Genomic DNA, 21872 nt, shown 5'->3' with positions numbered 1-21872 from the left:
ACAAACAGATTGTTCGAACATCACTGAGCTGTTAAAGTAATAATACAAAATATAATAAATGGACTAATATCAGGAGTGGGATTCAGCGGGTTACCCACGCCTCTCGGCGAAGGGTAGATACGCGCTGATCCACTCAGTGTGGCGCGTGCAGCCCCGGACATCTAAGGGCATCACAGACCTGTTATTGCTCAATCTCGTGCGGCTGAACGCCACTCGTCCCTCTGAGAAGCTGGACACCGACCGCACGGGGCCGCGTAACTAGTTAGCATGCCGGAGTCTCGTTCGTTATCAGAATTAATCAGACAAATCGCTCCACCAACTAAGAACGGCCATGCACCACCACCCACAGAATCCAGAAAGAGCATCAAGCTGTCAATCCTTTCCGTGTCCGGGCCGGGTGAGGTTTCCCCCGGCCGTCCCTCTTAATCACGGCCCCAGTTCAGAGAAAAACCCACAAAATAGAACCGGAGTCCTATTCCATTATTCCTAGCTGCGGTATTCAGGCGGCTGGGCCTGCTTTGAACACTCAAATTTTTTCAAAGTAGATGCTTCGGACCCCGCGGGACACTCAGTAATGCTGTGTTCGGAGTCCCTTTTTGTCGGTTTATTGCCGTTAAATCACAGCCAAATCAGTTTATTTAGTGATCATACAGCTGTAGTAAACAGCCGACGTGTGGCTCGCTAGACACAGTGAGCTCGATGAAATCCACGGAGCTCCTCCGGACTATGTTATGAACCAGACATGACGGCGTTTAGTTCCCCGTGATATCTGGGACTTCCACAACACGTACTGAGCAGAGATAGAGGTTATTTTTTCCACGGTTGATGGCGGACAGGCCGATAAGCCACGCCCCCTCTCCGGCGCGTCCAGCGTGATTCACACAAATAGTCCCCGGCGAGACCGGCGGTGTGACTGGCGCGATTAACGCAATTCGCGCCGCGTTCATACGGAATTAAGAGCATCGAGGGGGCGCCGAGAGGGAAACATCTCCGCGATTTATTGAGTGGCGTAATAATCGCGCGACACAACGAATCGATAATGAAATTCGTTGCCAACTCTTTTAATAATCGATTTTTATCGATTCGTTGTTGCAGCCCTACTCTGACATTCATTGGTATTTCTGCTTATTGTGATGTCTTTTCTCTGAGTATTTTCAAATGCTTCATACCGGCCAAACCTATACAAACCTGAGCTAAATGCTTATGTGAGCCAATAAACCTTGATAATCCATAATGTTCATAATTCAAGTGTTGAAATTGTCATCAAAGAAATCTGATTGCTTGAAATGAAATGTTTGTCAAATTTGACTATTCAAAAACAAAATCTTAAAACTCCATAAGTTATTGAAACAATGTAAATGTTGTAGTTTTTAAGGTGTACTCACTTTTATGAGCAGAGTGCAAAGGCGCTTTCCTTATTTCTTATCTTCAAATCATATTTTTCCAACAAGAACAAAATACTTCTCAACACCATTAACATTATTTGAACTATATACATTTTTGATTGTTTTTCGACATATGCTCATCTCTATGAGTAGAGTGCTACTGCATGAAGTGGAACTATGTCATTGCGAGCACACAGCCTGATGACGCAATTTCTTTTAATTGTTGATGGATTTAAACAGGATCAAGCGAAAAGCGATCTCCCGTTGTTTTTAAAGCGTTAAAATGTCTGACTTAGACTGTGTGTGTGTGTGTGTGTGTGTGTGTGTGGGGGGGGGGGGGGGGGGGGGGGGGAGGGGGGGCATGAGCCTGAAAGAGAGATTGTGTCCATGGGACAAAGCTCCTTGTTGAGTGCCTGTCTGCTCGAGTCAGTGCTGATCGGCCTGATATTTTCACTGCGTGTTTGAGTCGGTGTTACCCTGAGCAGGTTAGCCACGGTGGCTTTAGCCGCATGTGGCTGCAGACAGACCCCGATGGAGAGCAGCCATTCACTGGGGCCGGTCCTCAGTCTGGCGTCTCCCATAATGCGAGTCTGTGGGGGTAATTCCACGGAAGAATTGACACTGTGGCAAACGGTGCTCCTTGACACCGGCCCCCACACACCACGAGCACACGGCCGGGTCGGTCGTTGCGACTAAGCGGCTCAGCCTCGGCCTGTAAAGCTAAGGCAGCGAGGTGGGCCCCACGCTATTCAGTCTGCAGCCTTTAAATGAACCCGGATAATCACATTTAAAGCCAGAGAGGCTAAGTTAAAGAAACCAAGGTGCCCCTAATATAATGGTAGCAAAGTATGACAACACATGGCTCAAACTAAAACCCAACACGGACCAGCTGCCACCCACGCACAAGCACTGCTAAACAAGTACTTCTATAAAGACGCATAGAAATGCACTCACACAATGTCTGAAGCGGGACCTGTTGGTGCACAGTTTCCTCCCGTTGACGGGGAACTTAGTCAACGGGACTTGTGAAAGCAATAGCCATCCCTCCTCCTCGCATCACGTACCTCTGATCTCTGTTCAGTCCCTTCATTCACTCTCACGTTGCCTCCCTACTATTGAAAACGACACTAAAACTGAGTAACGTTGCTGGTTGTAAACTGAGAAGATTGACGCTGCTGTATGTCAAGTACAGAGCTGAGGGACAGTTAGCTTAGCTTAGCAAAAGGAATGAAAGCAGGGGCAACCAACTAGCCTGGCTTTGTACGCAGTTCAGAAATCTGCCCACCACCACCTTTACAGCTCACGATGGATTGTTTAATCTGTACACAAACAGGAATGTAAAAAGGAAGTCGAGTGCTGTAACTTTTTCTAGATGACAGCCATTCATCATGTGCAGTGTCTCTACTGGTTGCCTGACAAAAAAAAGGAAAAAAAGGCAGCACTACTCCGACTGCCTCGACACTTTCATTGATTGAAAATGAAACGGAAAATGAGTTAAAGCTGAACAATGACTAATCGGCAGAGAGAGCTTCACTTGGGCATTGCAGGGCTTACTCTTTCCACTGTGCTACTGAATTGTGGGAGAGGCAACACCCAAAAAAGACCACCTTTTTTTGTTTGCAGAAAAGCGTTTGTACAGATTTCAACTTACTCAAGAAGATAAGTTCCTGGGCTGAGACAGCATGTGATAACGATCATAAAACCAGAGGTATGGACCTCTACTGAGCTCACGGTTCATATCTGCTATGCATCTGTTCAAAACACCTCAGACAATGGTGCCATTCACGTCTATCAGGAGATACTGAACTACAAATGACATGTTGAGGCAGACTGAGCCGTGTGGTCCCGGCTGGGCCCCGCATCATTTGTCACTAATGTAGAGTTTAGTTGAGCACAGTTTTTCTCCCCTATCTAACGAAACTGCTGAGTTAATGCAGGTTCCAGTCATAAGGGAACTGCTAAAACATTTAGACTGGGTGTGGAGTTGGGACCACGCTACAGTGGGGCGGAAATAATTTAGACAGAGGCGGCCGAGCAACGCCGTCAGGTGGACAGAGCTCCTTCTCACACACGTTAAGTCTGTTGTGTGCCTCGATAAGGTAAGTGTTTGCCAGGTAACACCAGTCTGTTGCACTGAGCTCAGGTTCCTCACACACACACGCAAAGGATAAAAGGTATACACATTACATACATTTTTATGCATGCACATGTATAGGTATACATAGACAGGTGTGTGTGCACACATACTTGAACAAAGAGAGAGATTATTACCTCTCTGCGGACAAAAAGCATGCATAATTCAAATTCAATTACACTGCAAGGAGAAGGAGGAAACTGGAGAGAGGGAGCGAGACTGACAGACAGACAGACAGTCAGTCAGACAGACGGGCAGCCGTAATGTGCTGCGCCAGTAAAACCATTTCCTTTGCAGTGACTCGGCAAGTCACACTGACTGGGCTCGGTTACTCAGCTCATTCGGCCCAAACGAGGTTCTTAGCACAGTGACACCCGACACCGGTGGCCGATGCCCCTCAGAGGAACAGTGTGTAACTTGCGGTACGGCACTGTAAGCCGGTCCGTATCGATTTTGGTGAGACTGCCCTACAGTATCAGTGTCGTCTATAGAATTTCTGAAAAATGGCCTGAACAAGTTCACAAGTTAGTCTAAGGTGACGTCTACAAAGTTAGTTTATGAAGATCTAAACTGAGTCACGTGAGGCGGTTCTTTCACTCCTGTAGTTCATGGTTCATTTCGGGAAATCTTTGCATTTTAGTTGTTGTCTGGTTCCTGTACAGACTTTTTACAAATGAACTAAGAGGAGTAAAACATGAAGGCAAGTCATTTTAGGGATTGTCATCCTGCATCATCTGACATATCATAAGGTATCTGATCATAAGCTAAAATATGGGATCAATAAAATGTTAAGATTAATCATACGCACATCATGTAGGTGCTAGAGCCATCAGAACAGTATCATAAAGAAAAAGGATAAATGTTTGTACTATATTTCATGACGGCTCATCCATCAGTGGATGGGTTATAACAGGTGTTTTAGTCTGCACATTGCCAGCCATAGAGAAGCTCTGCTCAGGCGGCTACAGATCAGCAGAGTCTCACATTGGTCACAATTGACCTTTAGCTAAGCCCCGCCCCCTGCTGATCACAATAAAGCTTTCAGTTACCATGGACTGAATGAATATTATTTAATATTTGCAAAAACAAAAAAGTGATTTTAAAGAAGCAGACAGTCTTCTTTGTAGCATACGACACTGTTCCTGTAACGCCGAAACGATTGCATGAGAGTCTATGGAGCGGAGCCGGCCGATGCTACGCTACGATTGGCCAGTCTGCATTCAAGGGGCCAACTGGAACCACACAATTGGCAGTTTTGCTTTATAAATAACTTTATCATTATTAATATTTCATGAAATTATTTTAAAAAAACAAAATTGTCAACCAGCTATTGCCGATAAATGGACTAAACATGCCAGTGCTATATAGGAGACTGTTAAGCCAAATCCTATCATAATAAAACATGTTTTACCTGTGAACTTTCCTTTTGCATTTGTAATATACAAATCTCATACTCATTCAATGTCCATTGGACTTTCTGTAGATGGCTACATACGATCAGAAGATGAAATTGGAGGCTAACTTTGCCTCAGCTACTGTCAAACAAGTGTCACAACAAATGACTGAAGAGATGACCCGCGGTACGGGCTGAGCTCAAACATCCTCTGAGACACACATCTGTCTCTTCTTTGATGCCATTATAAATTAGAAAGAAAACTCACTGAGGCTGCATTTTTTTTGATGTTCTGTCAAAGCTCTCCTAAATGGCCCGTGTTCTTCTTCTTCAACCTGGATACGTTAATTTGACGACTCAGCGTCGAGCTCTGCCTCTCGGAGAGAGACAATAGACCCGATCGTCCGCCACCAACCTTTACGGCCCCGTCTCCCTCATCCTGTCCTCGGCAGGTGTTCACAGCGAGACGCAGCAGATGTCAGATACAATCTTGCATACGGGACGTAGGAAGTGCTGGGAAGTTACTAAAGACTTGCAGCGTGCAGTTCATTCAGAGTAGGTTAGATGTGGATCAGGATAGAAACACAGTGAGCTTTAGCTGTTTCCACTGTTCCTTGAGCAGGATCTCTGAGATGGTTTGATTCTACTTTTGCAACATTTTCAGTTGAACGCCTCTTGGCCTGGAGACGGAACCTTCTTTATCATGTTTGTAATATGATACAAACATAATTCTTACCTTTCCCACTACTGACAAAGGTCTGTCAGATTCTTACATAAACACAAGGGGATGGGGGCATTAGAAACACGTACACACTTATTTCACTACTTCCTACACTGCACAAACTCCAGAGGTCTGAGTGGAATACCTGTACCATCATACCGGCTAAAAGAAGATGTAATTCTTTTGATAAAAGCAATTTCAAATTCTCTTCGCTGTTTACTTTTGCTCGTCACATGGCGATCACATATTGTTTTCGTTGGATGTTCCGTTGATAGTGTTTGACTTTCTGTAGGTGGTGCTGTTTCCAGTGCAGTTCAGTCATTGTGGCACATCAGGTTTAGATAAAGAGTCTACAGCTGTGCTGGCTGCTCCGTGAGGCTGTGCTATGGCACAGTATTGCTACCAGTAGCAAGCTACCGGGCTGACAATGGGAATTCTCACACGGTGCTGTTAAGCAGGCGTAATGTTTGCCATGTTCGACATCTTGTTGTTGGGTGTTAGCATGCTAACATCTCCAGAACTTTCCACTGTATCCCAAAGGGAGCTGCTATGGGTTGACTGTGTTGGATGCCCAATCAGAGGCTACGCCGCAGGCCGCGCTGCGTGACGCCGACTGGGATACGTGCTCTCTGACAACATCAGCCGCTCTGTGGAAGTGATGACGAGCTTCACGCCAACGCTTGCCGACGATATCGTCCCCACGGTAACTGTCACCTCCGAATCCGAATCAGGCTGTGATCAAAATTGCTAAATAGACTATTTTATCACGATTGAACATTCTCTAGAGTGCGTGACAAACAAATCTTTGAATGAACATCTACACACAAAACATCCTCATTCATTTGCAACAGTAGACTTGAAATCTGCACCCGTCATTAACTTTGACCATTTACTGCGATGACTCGATTGTAGATGACAAACAATGTTTGAAATGTTTCTCTGCAAAATCATTTTTAAAAAGTATACTTCGTCCATTTGTCTATTAGGAATGACAGTTCCCTTTGTTACACTGGTGGAACGAGCGTACCTCACAGAGCAATTTATTTCCAATCTCTTCAATTTATCACTTCCTTTCACTGCAGGCGTCGGGGGGGGGGGGGTGGTGTGGTGGGTGGGGGGGGGGCCTTTTCCATTCAGCTCTTGGAAAAACAGCGAGGTGTGGTCCATTCATGGTTCACTCGCTTTTACATGTATACCTGTTGGCTTTTGTTCACCTTCCTAGATAAACAGCGAGGCGTGGGCTAAAGCTGCCATTCACTCGTGCTGTATGCTGTCTTGAGGCTCACCCCCTCCCAGAACCGTAACCCCTGGAACTCTGTTTATACATATGCACGTTTGACTATAATCATGTGATCAGCATAATAAGGGCTTTCCTAAAGCGGTCATGTTTGAATTAAAGTAATAATGCCCTGGTTTTATCTTGAGACCAAGTAGTCTACGTAATGACTTTAATGAGGACTTATTAAAAGAGCTACAGTAGAACAAGAGGTGCCGGGTTTTGGAGCGAAGACTGACAATGGATGTTTAGATCACAAACTGTAGTTGAGGTATGCCAAACACTTAAGAGGAAATAAAGTTCAGCCAGAGGTTGAAACAGTTACTCCACCTCTGCTATTGTATTTCTCTTTTCAACTTTTCAGGCTTAAGGGTTGACACGTACAGTGTGTGTGTGTGTGTGTGTGTGTGTGTGTGTGTGTGTGTGTGTGTGTGTGTGTGTGTGTGTGTGTGTGTGTGTGTGTGTGTGTGTGTGTATGTGTGTGTGTGTGTGTGCGCGCGCGTGTGCGTGTGAGAGTCTTTGATCTAACAAACACCACAGTGTTTGAGATATCAGTGCGAGTCTTGCTTTTTTTTCCCACTCGTGTGTGAGCTGAGGAATGTTACCGTTCACATGGGTAAAGCCTGCTTAAACACACACACACACGCATACTCACACACACGCACGCACGCACGCACGCGCACGCCAAACAACAGCTGGGGATCGCTGGGAAATCTGGAGTGATGTCATGAATGATTAAGATTACACTGGTGTAGTGTGTCAAGAGAACAGTGTTCATTACAAAGTGGAGAGCACACATGCAGAATTGCAGAATTCAGAAAAATAAATGACCGTAATATATAGATTATATATTATTATTATATTTATTTTAGTCGCTATATAATGTTCTCATAAGAAAGCCACTTCTGTCATAATATTATAAAATGATCAAGCTTAAAGGCAATATGTACAAAAAGATAAGTGATAAATGTTTATTAATACTGCAGAAGAATAGGTCATGTTTTAATTACATTACAGTCATTTAGCAGACGCTTTTATCCAAAGCGACTTACAATAAGTGTGTTCAACATCGGTACTCAAGACAACTACTAGTCACCAGAAGTCTAAGTAAATCTCCTTTTTAAACCAAGCATCTAAGAGCATAACCTTGCTTGGTTAGCTGTTTGCTAATCAAGCTAGCAAACAGCTAGCTTGGTTAGCTTGTAAGTTTATCCAGAAGTAGATCCCTCTGTACTGAGCTGAAAGAGCTAATCCAGCGGGCTAACTTCTGTGTTAACAGCAGAGATGTTCCTCACGTCTTATTTCCCCGACGTATAAAAGAAATGTTTAAACTTAGACTAGTTTAAGACTAGTGTGAATAAAACACTCAGAACAGTCAAAATTGAGCACAGTACAATCTATGCTGTTTAACATTGTCAACAAATATATTGGTGTACTATAAGAGCCATTTGAAATTGTATTTTTATTGATAAATATAGCTTTGCATTAGTTATTCAAGCTGCTCTGAGCTAGTGTTAGGAAGTTAAACAGCTGATATCTTTTTTATGCTGCTGTGAAAACATCTTCAAAGTTTCACACCAAAACTACATTTTACATCATGATAGGTATATATTTTGTTTATCGTTGAATACAATTTTTTACTGAATGAAGGTTAAACGCAACCATAATGGAAAGTAAGAGGCTTGCCCTGCTATAGCGTTTTGCTGCTGTTGCGTTGCCAGAATCTCAACAACCAAAGTGGTCATTGCAAAGGCGGACTGCGGCAATTTGCCTTTCATGTACTACATGTCATTTCAAATACCTTTAACATCTGTCTTAATGCAATTTAAATGCTGAGAAAATGCAGACAGAAAGACCTAAAAGGGTTTAGCTCGTCCATTATGTAGTCAGTTATATCTCATGATGTCTCATCATACAATCTGATAGGTGTTCATACGATAAGTTATTTTGATCAGAGTATGAACTGGAGTTAAGGGAAGTTGTGCTACGGCACTGTTGTGTGAAGTGTTTGTCCATCCGTATCTTTGTATTTACATGTTTTGAAACAGTGAGTGCTTTATGCAGGGTAAAAGAGACTTATGGAGATTATATAATAACAGACAGCATACCGTCAGCTCATTATTGGTTTGGATGCTAAACTACGGTACATTAAACAGCCACTGAGGCCACACATGATTTGTTTGTGGTAGTGAAAGGGGAATGAACCACTTGGCTGGTTTTGAGCACCAAAACACTGCAGTAAGCCTTTCACTGTCCTTTTGTTTCTTTAAATAGGATGAGCCCTGTGTGTGTGTATGCGTGTGTGTGTGTGTGTGTGATCAACCAACCGTCCTGTATCCTCACTACCCTGTTACATAACACCACCACACCTGCATCTTAGCAATTCCCTTAACAATGGCAGAGGTGGTGTGTGTGTGTGTATATTAAGTGCATCCATGCATGAATTTTTCCTGCATATGGCAAAACCCGGAATTGATGTTGCATTGTGTTCCATCACGTGAAGCATGCACAACTCAAAAGGCTCATCAGGACACGAGCATGAACGGCCGCGATACAAAAAAAGCACACAATCACACGTTGAGTTGCTCCGACGTTAAGTTGACATGTGCCGATTTGTGTACGTGTGCGCATGTACGTGAAACATGTGTAAACACACAACGTCTCCCCCGGGGAGCGGAGATGAGAGGTGAGTACGGGACGGGAGAGCGGCTCCCACACTGCTGAACAGAACAGCTTGCATACAATACGGCGGGATCAGATGACAAGCGTCAGCCCACACACACACACAGTGTGCAAGGACACGAATCATGTTTTTGTCTCTCTCTGCCTCTACCTTACTCTCTCATACATGCACACTGAATGGTAACACACTGTGGACACACTACTTCGTCTTTGTCCTTAGAGACAGTACAAAATTTCTCTCTCTCTCTCACACACAAGTTGTTCAATGAGCCCATACACTTCTGGCAGGCTGCAGGGGCCACATATGTTCTGCTGATCTAACGAGGGAGGAAAAAAACAAAGAAAAACAAACTATGGCTCTAAATCTATCATCCTGGACACGATCAGCTTCTGTCAGTGTCCTCGCACACGGGGCCAAACAACCATTTAACCTTCCAAGGGGGAACTTATTTTCCCCACCTTTTAGTGTCCAAGCGAGTAATGGGGACAACATTTTTATGATATTGGTCCAACAATGAGGGTGAGCGCTTGCAGATATATATATGCAAATATCTCAATTACAAGCCATTATGTCTTCAGAGTAAATCTGTCTTATTATAATGTAATATGAAACAGATTAAAAACAAATCCTAGTGATCATGTCATTGTCAGATTTATGTGAGTAACCATACACACCCTTTTTCTGGGACAAGATGCCAAAGAGAGACTGTGTGTGTTTGTTTGTTTGTTTGTTTGTTTGTTTGTTTGTTTGTTTGTTTGTTTGTTTGTTTGTTTGTTTGTTTGTGTGTGTGTGTGTGTGTGTGTGTGTGTGTGTGTGTGTGTGTGTGTGTGTGTGTGTGTGTGTGTGTGTGTGTGTGTGTGTGTGTGTGTGTGTGTGTGTGTGTGTGTGTGTGTGTGTGTGTGTTTCTCTTTGTCAGTGTAATTACAAATACACACAACTTCAGTTAAAAGACAAAAAGATACAAAAATGCATGCACCATGAAACACTGCATGCAATATAGAGATTTTTACGTAATGGGTGCAAATGTGCGTTGGAGTGTAATGTGTGTCTCTATGACAGACAGAATACAGGTTGAGCTACTTACCTGCCACTGGGACTTCTGTTACCGTGGGTCTAGTACAGCGAGCATTAGTTGTGTAATTCGGCCAGAATGGAGCAGGCTTTAAAAGACAGTGTGATACCGTATAAAACTAAATACCAAGTGTAGCGGCAGTGCAGTCAGCTAAGGCATGTAAACACAATGACAATCCTTTTCTACCTATTCTTTTGTGTCTCCTAATAGTGTGATCTGTATAACTAATGTGAAAAGGGATAGGCTCAATAATATAATGAAATCTAATTCAATTCTTGTTAAAATAAATAAAATAAGGTGGAGAATCTGAATACTTTATATGGGCTCGAATTTTGTGGTATTTATCAGGTATTTGGCATATAATCAAAATATATAGTTAAATGATAAAAAGACATAATAGGAACCAGCTTGTATCGGCTTGTTCTTCCTTTGTTAGTGAGCATTGAGAATGGGACCGTCTCTAGAGAAGTGCATCTGTGGCGTAAACTTCCATTCTTTTCCTCCAAAGTCCACATTTACTGAACGACAAATCTCATTTAAATTCTGTCCCCTTTATCTGTCCTTCAGCGAAACCACAGAGGGGGGAAATAATGTCAGACTGGGTGTGAACCAGTGAGGACGCGTCAGCTGAGCTCATCTTCCTGTGCCATGACAGCCGTGTTTCCTCTCCCCCCCCCCTCCCCCACGAGGAACAACCACACACCCCTAACTCCGTCACAAACTGCTCTATCAATACAAACCCTCAAACAGTAATGCATGCACGCACGCACGCACACACGAGATGTGTGCACCGCCTGTGATTCTTTGGCGGAACATGTTGTACAGAAGGTGTGTAACCGACTAAACAGGAAACTGCAGGTCTATTTCTGTGCCGCGGCGTCCCCACCCTGCCGTACTGTGAAGCGCCATGGAAAACACAACAGGATGGGTCCAACTGTCTCTGTCTCATAAAACCCATCAGACAGACCGTTAACGTGTCGGCCTTAGACACAAACCCATGCGTCTGATAATCGCCCGGCTGTGGTTCTCAGTTTTGTTGTTTTGTGGTTAGAAATATGACATTTAGCAACACCAAACATACACAATATATTCTGACAGGAAGAAAAATGATCCGTGGTGAAGGATTTACCAGTCTTGCTCAATCGACATTACGTGGTGACAGAATTAAAAATGAATAAAGGAACGTCATTTCCCAACGTTGTGTGTTTCCTAAAAATACACACTGGCAACAGGCGGACAGGCTTCAGTGAACAGTGCACAGTGTTTCTGTCAACCAAAGTGTTTAAATAATCATCACCATCTTTCAGCTCTAGAAAAGGTTTGGCAATCAGCACTCCAAAGCCAAAATACATCAATGATTGATGTGTAATATAGTATTGCAGTGTCTTGTGGAATGCCATTACACAGAAATAAATACCATTAACCATTCCTACTGATTGACACACCAGATCCTAATCAGCCTATTTCGCACACAAGCTGAGAGCAACAACAAACAAAACCACACAGGTTTCTCTGGCTGCTTTTTGATTGATGAGCCAGGAGGCGTTTGATGTGGTCGTCGCCATCTGTAAAATAAGTGCACTTCCTCCAAACGGAGCCTGGAACCAGATTAACACGGGCTCACACGCTGCCGGTGTGATGGTGTGAAGCTGGATACACTATGTGATGTGGTTTTGCTCTTCTCGCTACACGTGTTTGGAGCTTGACCGCAGCTTTCTTCTGCATCCGTCATCTGCCATTAAAAGGGATCACTTGGCAAGTTTGATCTCGTTAGTCCTGTTTTACTTCCAGCTGTCACGATGCAGCAACTGCACCAACAAATGCTGAATTCGATGATTGGTACCACTTAGTGCCGATTGTTTTGTCTCATCTCAGTGTGTTGAAATGGCTGCGGTTGTATGAACACCTAACGGTGACTTTTACTGTACTGTTGATATAAATAGACACAGAAGTGTGTTTTTCATCACTTGGCAATCGTAAACCTCCCTCCCCTAAATATCTCATCTCATCCAGAGGACAACAGAAGAGTACTAAACAGGGCTTTACTGTTTTGAGTGATACGTATCCGCAAATACCAATCAGAGCAACAAATGCACACATGAACACAGGTATTTGTGGTTCAGTCTGTCAAGACACAGCTCTAGCTGATCCAGAACGCTGCTGCCAGGGTAGTAACAAGGACCAAACAGAGTCAGCATGACTCCAGTTCTCAGATCACGGCATTGGCTGCCAGTTCCTCACTACAATCAACTTCAAAAATGATTTTGCTTGTCCATGAATCACTCTACTAATTTATGTCTCAGAAATCTTTTGAATCTCCTGACCCAGTGCGAACCCTGCAGCTCGAACTGAGAACAGTGAAGCTGATTTTAGCGTCGAGGCTGCTCAGATGTGCTCAGACTTTCAAATCCAAGCTAAACACGGACCTGGTTAACTTGTCTTTTAAATCTCATTGATCTGTTATGTTTCATTGTTTTTATTCTGTTTGCTCTGATTATTTTTTTATCATGTGCTCCTTGTGTAATCTGTGAGACACTCGAGGGTTGCCTCTGGGTATGAAACGTGCTGAGTCAATACATTTGCCTGGCCTTGTCATCAAGGATGCATTAAGTCAAAATCACAACAGTAGTAATTATTATTATAAGTAATATAAAGCAGTCATTCTTTGGAGCATTAAATAAATACATGTGTTAACTTTGTTCCCTTTGGTCATGTGGGTGTAGTGATAAACACCCCAAAAGATCGGGCAGCGTGTGGACAGCAGTGGCAGGTTTGATGCCTGAAACTCTCCGGGGCTTCTGAAAGAGCGTTGTGGGATTTTAATTCACAGCCGGCGCATTAAGAGGGTGTGACGCAGACATTTACATCCTCTGTGTAAAAAAAAAAAAGCTCTCAGTATTTTCACCTACTGACAGGGGGGGTTCTTACTTGATGAGAGCTGTCCTGGGCGTGTCGTGCTGCTCCTGCTGATCAGCGCTGGACGATGGAGGAGGAGGAGACGGGACGATGGAGGAGGATGGAGGAAGGGTGGAGGAACGGAGGGACGGTGGGAGGACAGAGGAGGAGGGAGGAGGGCTCAGCGGCTTCTTGCCGCTACGCAGAAGACGTTGGGACTTGACTCTGACGGGCTGGACGAGGCCATGGTTGCTACGGCGACCAGCCGCCTTGCCAAAAGGTCCCGTGCCCGTCCTCTTGAGGGTCGGCTCTGATCTGGAAACAAAATCACATCGAGTTTAAATGACTTTCCCAATGGATGTTTATTGATACGCATGTTGCAGTTACCACATATTTATATGTCAATAAATCGCTTTGACGTTACATTAAGTGTTTATTTTCCTAATTAGGTGGCACTTTGTTCTTTCAACTTTCCATAATGGTGCCAGTCCCCTGCTGGATGTTAATGAAAGCTGAACTGGCTGATACATCATATTCTTCATGCTGCATTTAAACTTTTAGGATGGCAGAAATGAATTAGATCTAAATCTAAATCTAAAAAGTTTCACAAATTTAAAAAGACCATAAGAATAAAAACCCAACAACACCACCAAGAGAGAAAACACATTCCTCCTCTTCATGTGCTTCCCAAACCCTCAGGTGGGATTACAACAGTATTTGCACTGTATTGGGATATGCTCTTCATCCTGCAGGACACACCCACATAGTGGCTATCTCATTACAGAGGAGAGGAAGGACGGCCAGTAAAACACACTGCAGGGAAGGGGGAGTTGAAGCAGAAAATAATGCCATATATGTGAAAGTTCCATGTAATGTCATGCAGAGGTGGGATCAAGTCATTGTTTTCACAAGTAACTCAAGTCTACAGTACTCATGTCCCCAGTCAAGACGGGCAAGTTCTGAATCCTAAACTTTGAGGAATAATGCACTTTTCACCAAGTGTAATGTCATTTTAACAAGGAAAATATAATAGTATAAAATACATTTATTTATTTGCTAAAACAAGTACGACAGAACTTGATCATAAAAAATAAATCTGGGGAATGAACTGTCTAACTTTCTGGGGATAATTAGCGTTAAAGTCAGTTTATTTAGGAAATGAACCGATTCGTGGCACACTTCTTAAAGGTGCAAGATACCAGATTGGAAGACTTTCGATTGCCTCCACAAGGCTCTCAACATGTATACGCCTGAGCCAAAGGCTACAAACTACAGCAAACATGTTGACAGCGCTAACAGAGTGTGTGTGTGTGTGTGTGTGTATGTATATATATATATATATATATATATATATATATATATATATATATATATATATACTTCTTACCAAACATTCTTCTGTGTGCTACAATATGCAAAAATTACAAATCTAGCAGAAAGGCTCAGGAGCTTTTTAGAAATACTGCAACCAAGAAGAATCAGCCAAGGTTGAACTTCAAATATCAAGAGATAGACAGTAAAACTACAAACAAAAAAACTACATTTTAATGCAGGCAAAATATATAAAGTGATTTTGTGTGTGTCCATGATAGCGCCTGTGGACACAATACATTTCGATGGTGCTAAACTGCAAAAGGCTGCTGTGTTAGTAAACTTTATATGCAATAGTGGACTCGTTGGTGGACTGGGATCAGCGTAGACCAGTGACTGGAGGTCCAGAGAACAATATCACAAACATGTCTGTAATTTGTTATATAATGGCTAAGTGTGTGACCTAATATGTGGGGGTAAAACATGAAAGAGTGATGCAGGTCTTTATACGATTCTGATCCTGCCACTTCAAAGCTGTTATGTCAGAAAAAGAACATCCCAAGACGGCTTTGGGGTTCCTGACCTGAAGACACAAGCTCTCAGCCGTCAAACTATCCGGGTCCAGAGACAAGCTTCAGCCTACATATGTAAACTACATATATAGTGTATGGAAGCAGTGAATGAGTGGGCCATCTCTCTTCCTGCTCATCTCACATTGAGAGTTGCACCTGTACAGTACGGATCGAGTGGCGACACCGCCAATGATGTGTTTAGGTCAGATGTGACCAAAAATGTTATACTTCAAAAGTGAAACAGTAAACAATGCTAATTTTACATCATTCAGCTGTATTTTTCATACTCAAAAGCTTGAAAAAAGGGTTTTAAACAGGCTGCTGAAAATGTCTACATTTCCTGCTGTATAAATGTAGACCCAAGTGAATTAGTGGTTGAATAACCCTAGTGTAAAGGGTGCATGTGCAGGAGAGATTCTGAGAGAGTCACAGAGCATTCCTTCTATTGTTTGAGCGCTCCCCTCCTGCAGCCCGCATCGTGTTGCGTCTACCGGTTTCCTCACAAATTCAACATGTCTGACAATAATTCCAACAGAGACAAAGGCGTAATGATGGCCGAGATGCTTGGACGATGCAGTGCAGCGGGAGACATGTCACACGCTCGTGGTACAGTGTCAAGTGACCGTGGTATTCAAGCAGTGTGACCCTTAAGGCTAAGTGAGGGCAGCGAGTCTTGAACTTTGACCCCTACGAAGCAAGATCCACTCAGCAAGGCCTGATATGATCCACGTCCTCACCGGCAGATTTGTTTCTTTGATGTTTGGAGTGGCAGACAACTTTCTTCATTTAATTCAGTTGATAGGACGACAAAAAAATGTTTTAAATATCTATCGAAGTCTAACTTAATTGAGTTCAATAAATACAAAATCTGCCTTTAAGATAAAATTAAAAAAAGTATTTATCAGATTTGTTTGTATATGTTATGTAAAAAATGACTTTGGTGACAAAACTGATCCTCAGTCAGTCAGTTTGCTCATTGTCTCAGTGAATGAAACCCTGTTCCTGTACTGTTGTTCCGCCTTCTAAGACCAATGGAGTAGATGCATCCTCTCTTACGCACAAAGGATATACAAATAATTGAAATAAACCACAAAACAGATCATCAGCCAATTATAAAATGTAAGGGCGATTCTTCTCGTGGCAGATAATAGAATAAAATAGAATGAATATGTATCAAAGAATATACACAGAGAGCTATATAGAGGTATATACATGTATAAAAAACATTTCATTTCTGTTTTCTCATTCTGTGTGGAAAGAGTTTTGCTGGATATTGATGAGTCATTCAATGGTGGAGGTCGCTGGTCTTGAAAACACTCCTCTTCCTCCTCCTTTATGTTATTACTATCCAACTCAGCGCTGCTTCCTCTTAGAGCACCGGGGGCTAAATATTGTGCGATCACTGCGGCTCTTTCCACAAAGCTGCATAAAGCCGCGAGGAACGTTTGCATAACAGAAACTTAGGTCGGATGATTACAAAAAGTAATCTTCTTAACGGATAGATAAAGGCAGTAACATTACACGGTCCATGTCTGAAAGGGCTTAAGACTGAAATATAAAGTTAAAACTGTCTCTCTTTTTTTTAAAGCCCCAGTAGAATGAAAAATGCATTTTCCCAGTTTTAATCCTGTGTCAGTTGTTCATTTATCTCTTGTGTATATACTGGCCGCGCTGCTTGACATCGTTTCCCTTTCATCTCTCCCTCGTCCTCCTCTGTAGCTCTGTATCGAGCTAAGCCCGCCCACTTTTCAGCAGTCCAACCAAATGTGAAAGATTTGATTTAAAACCCTCTTGGGACTGTTAAAATCAGCTGCTAAAATATGTCGTTTCACTGTGAAATGCGTTGCAGTAGAAGAACTAAAGAGGCTTTCTCTTTTCCTCTGGTGTTTGACCTTTGACCTCAGCTTGCCCCGGTCTCAGTGTTTGTCGGTTTTTAGTCTTCTTAATATGACTCACTGATGTTTTCAACATCTGGCAGACAGTATTGTCCACTTCCGTCCTCTACCGCCAATTTGCCGGCCGATTACAATAATCCTCTCGGTGACCCCCGATGACCCCGAGTGACCCGCAGCCTGGTAAAACAAACCTAAACCACTAAACACGAAGACTAAGCCTGCGAGGAATGACAAGCATGCTTGAAACACGCACGCGCACATGTGCATGTGCATGTACGCACACAAACACACACACACCACTAACACGAGAGTGACAGCCTTTTGTTTAGAGCGGTGTGTCTGTCAGAGGGAGAAAAAACAATAACATTACAATGAGAGGATTAGAGGACTATTGTGAAATTCTATGTGCTGCTGAAGGACCAGCTGGTTTTATTAGGAGGAAACAATACCTGAAGACATGGTGGAATAGTGCAACTTCCAATGGTAAATAAACGTAAGCAGGTTCCACAAAACACGCAGACGTCACGCACTTGAGTACAGTATAGCAACAGGGAATAGCTCGTCTTTACCACTGTTGCTGATGCTTTTTCACAAACTGGTGTCTGGTCTTGGTCCTGAGCCGCAGTCTGTGTGGTTAACCAGCACAAACAAGGTGCTGCTGAAAGGATGTGTTTTAATCAGTTTTTGGACTTAGCCCAATGTGTGTGTGTGTGTGTGTGTGTGTGTGTTGGAAGGCACTTGAAGCTTTCAAACCTATTTACAGTACATATCCTACTGTATTTCTTTATCTGTTTCTAGACAATGAGAGTTGGTGACACTGGGCTGGAGTTTTTAGGTTGGATACTTGGTGCCGACCCCATGCTTGAACAAAACTAAAAGTCTACAGCTAAGGTCGCAGCTCTGAGGCTGTACTTATGTAACGGCAGTGCTCTGAGCTAAATGCCAACGCTAGCATGCTACGATGACGATGCTAGCCTGTTATCCATCTTAGTTTGGCATTTGCTAATTAGCACTTAACACAAAGTACAGCTAAGGCTGATGGGGACGTTGTTAGTTATTTTTTAAGGTATTTGGTCCAAAAAAGTATTGGACAAGTGAAATTTGTAACCTGATGTCCATCATCAGGTTACAAATTTAGCTGGAGGAACAACTAATTAGGAAGCTAAAGAGGAAAATAAGAAATACAACTCAGGATAGGGTGATGGGACCAACAATGATTTAAAGATGATGACGAAAGAGAAGAGAGTGATTTAAATCGCGCGAGCAATACCAAGTGGTAGATGAGGATAGAAAATAAGTAAACGATTAAATCTGAATTGTATTGCGCAACCCTGTTTTACAACGAGAATAAACTAACTTTGGACGGCGGTGCTCTGACGCCACACCTCTCAAATAAGAGGCTGCCGTTTCTGTCCTGCTGCCTTCAGATGGCTGCAGGGATTTAATGACATGAAGAAAAAGCTTTTCATACAGTATGAAGTGGCTGTGGACAATGGATATTATCAGAATCCCTCGTATTCAGTTATAGATCAATGCACGCTGCTTTAACAGCATTCCTGCTTTGTCCACTTTTGACGTTAAACGTTACTCCTTGTTGCCTTTTCACATTCATCCACTCGCTGGTAAGTGTTAAATCAAATAACTCTCTTGACGTGCTCAGAATTATTGTTATTGCTGTGCATTTGTCAGCGTTTTGTGTTGTAATTTGCTTGCTCTTGTTGTCAAAATCTTAAAAGTTGACAGCAGATTGATGAGATCCTGAGAGAGTAGAGAAGTCTGAGACATTTCCACAAAAATATCAACAAATCACTTTACGCTGGCTCATGTGAATGAACCTCCTAGCTGCTCCCGCCTGAGGTAAGGGAAGAACCAAACTGTCAGAGAGCTGGTTGTAGCGCCGCCACGAAAAGTAGGACCCTAATATGTGAATTTGGGCAATGGTACAGAAAGACAGAGTTAAAATGTAGAGAAAAAGAATGCAAACTGAGATATGTATGATGTTGGCACACAGAGTAAATGAATGACATCATGAGCTTCAGAAAAGGCTCACTGTGAGGCTACTGTATTGTACAGGTGTTATTGTGCCCACCCAAAGACTGGGGTGAAAAATAGACTACTAGCAGCAACATGCTAGAATTTACATTGACAGGTCCACAGCGAAAGGTAAAAGAAACAAACACTTGGGGAAAGAGCTGACGTGCATGAGTGCAGGCATGTCTTTTGTTTGCAATGTTTAACCTCTGTCCTCACCTGTCACTTCTCCCGGCTGTATCCGTCACTGCGACATCGCCGCTCCCCTGCACCACCGACTGCTGAGCCACGCCTCTCTGCTGGCTCCGCCTCCGAGATCTGAGCTGAAAGAGGAAACAAAGAGGGGCTGGAGTCAGAGCAGGCCGCAACTTCCGCTTCTGAAGAGTGAAGCCAGTGTGGAAGTGTCTTAAACCCTGCATTCTCTCTGCTGTCCAGCAGGGGGCGACTCCTCTGGTTGCAGAAAGAAATCTGATTGTATAGAAGTCTATGAACAAATTACTCTACTTCTCACTTGATTTATTACCTAAGTAAATATTGTAAACATGAGTTTAGGGCAGGGCTACCTTGTGATTGACATGTTGTTACCGCTACCAGAGCCAAATACGGCGTCTCTATGTCACTCCTCCTGAACTTCGTTCATTGGTTGCAAAAATGTCAAGATGGCAACGGGCAAATTGCCGAACTCAAGGCTTCAAAACGTCAGTCCACAAACCAATGGGTAACGTCACGATGACTACGTATATTTCTGAAATGCAGTCTATGAGTGAAGCTGCTATAGATAACTATCTGACCAAGAACCAGATGATCCGTCATAGTGAAGAGGAATGTCTGGTCTTGCTCCTGAGCCACAGGCCCCACCATCCAGTCTGTGTGGTTAACCAGCACAAACAAGGTGCTGCTGAAAGGATGTGTCAGAAAATCTTCCACAAGCTGCTAGCTTAACAGCTAAGTGCTAACGATAGCTATGTTGGTTGTTTATCATCATGATAAATGGGAGAGTGGCTTCGGAGGGAGGCCAGAAGGGACGGACTGATTTAGCAACTTTTGGAGGTAGCTACGCTAGCTACGCTAGCTACTTCCATTGGAAAAAAAGAGCTGGTGACACTGGGCTGGAGTCTTTAGTTTTCATTTTTAACCTGATGGCCATCATCAGGTTACAATTTAGCTGGAGGAACAACTAATTAGGAAGCTAAAGAGAAATCCAATAAAATAAAATAAGAAATCCAACTCAGGATAGGGTGATGGGACCAACAATGATTTAAAGAGTGTGACAAAGGGGAGGAGGGTGAGAGGGGGATTTTTTGGGGGACTAAAATGTGGACCATCTTTACCCAGAGAAGAACCAAGAGGGCCGTCAAACATGGATAGCTCTAGTCACTGAGACGACATGCTACAAAATGTATTCCTATCCTGAGAACAATGCCCTGGGCAAAGCTTCCAATCATTTTTAATAACCAATGTAACAGATAGCAAAGAGCTGCATTGATCGGCGGAAGAAAACATATCAGAGAAAAATACATTTTCTTCTATCTTGTAGTTGATGGTGTTTTCACTTTAACTTTACATTCTACGCTTATTTTTCCTTAGCTTCTAGCTCTTATTTTTGTTTATCCCTCTTCTGCTTGCTTTAAACTGAATGTATATATATATATATGTATATATATATATATATATATATATATATACTAAAATTATAACAAATCTATCTATCCAACATATCCCAGATTGACCTCAACCTTCAGAGGACGCTGCTACTGTGCTGGCAGAAGGAACAAAAAAGCTTTTTACCAAATATGATCAAAAACTCAACTGAGTAAGAACAGAGATAAGCTCTGGTGTGTCTAAAGTGTTATAAATCAGACGCCAACTCAGTGAGCCCTGCTGCCCGGTCGGGTTTTAGCAGAAGGATTTGGCATCTGAATGACGCTGTTTGAAACAGACACTCGGCCCTTTGTTCCAGACTTCCAGACTGCTGCTGGCGCTCAGTGGATCCGGATTTCTTTATTGGCTAAAGAAAACCCAATACTGTTTGGGAAGAGAGTCTCTGGACAGCAGCCCGCAGAGACCAACGTTACTGAGAGATGCAGTCGTAATATGTAAAATGCATATTGAACAAATGCCTTACTGCATTATTAACACTATTTACTTATGAGCCAACATTAGGAGCTATATTGTACTGGCGCAATCAAAACAGCAGACGCAGAGTGACGGGTCTTTCAAGGACGGAGGGAGAGTTGCCAAGCACACCTGCTCCGTTACAGGCACAGGGTATGGAGAACACAAGCGCTGGGTTGAGTGGAATATGATTCCAAAGGTATGGTGGTAAATCATAACCCAGCTGTGCCAATCACACGACAACCAAATGAGAGGTGAGGGTAGGGAAGTAATATTGTTGTATGGTAAGTTAAAGGAATAGTTCAACATTCTGGGAGATACAATATTTTGCAACACAATGATCAATATAATACTATCATGTATTTGTTAATCATTTAAACGATTGCTTA

General features: G+C 43.0%; 1 protein-coding gene across 1 annotated transcript in view; it reads right to left on the bottom strand.

Moving 5' to 3' along the window:
• Positions 1–21872, bottom strand: part of LOC306699069 (uncharacterized protein) — a gene marked incomplete at its 5' end in the record, with an annotated part of 57988 nt that overhangs the window by 1202 nt on the left and 34914 nt on the right. The window contains 2 exons of the mRNA XM_079163568.1: positions 13593–13874; positions 19588–19691. Coding sequence (XP_079019694.1) covers positions 13593–13874; positions 19588–19691 — 386 coding nt within the window. The remainder of the gene's footprint in view (positions 1–13592; positions 13875–19587; positions 19692–21872) is intronic.

This window comes from Pholis gunnellus (assembly GCF_910591455.1).
Source record: "Pholis gunnellus genome assembly, chromosome: 7".
Taxonomy (NCBI): domain Eukaryota; kingdom Metazoa; phylum Chordata; class Actinopteri; order Perciformes; family Pholidae; genus Pholis; species Pholis gunnellus.
The sequence above is the reverse complement of the archived record's forward strand: the minus strand, read 5'-3'. Positions and strand labels throughout refer to the sequence as shown.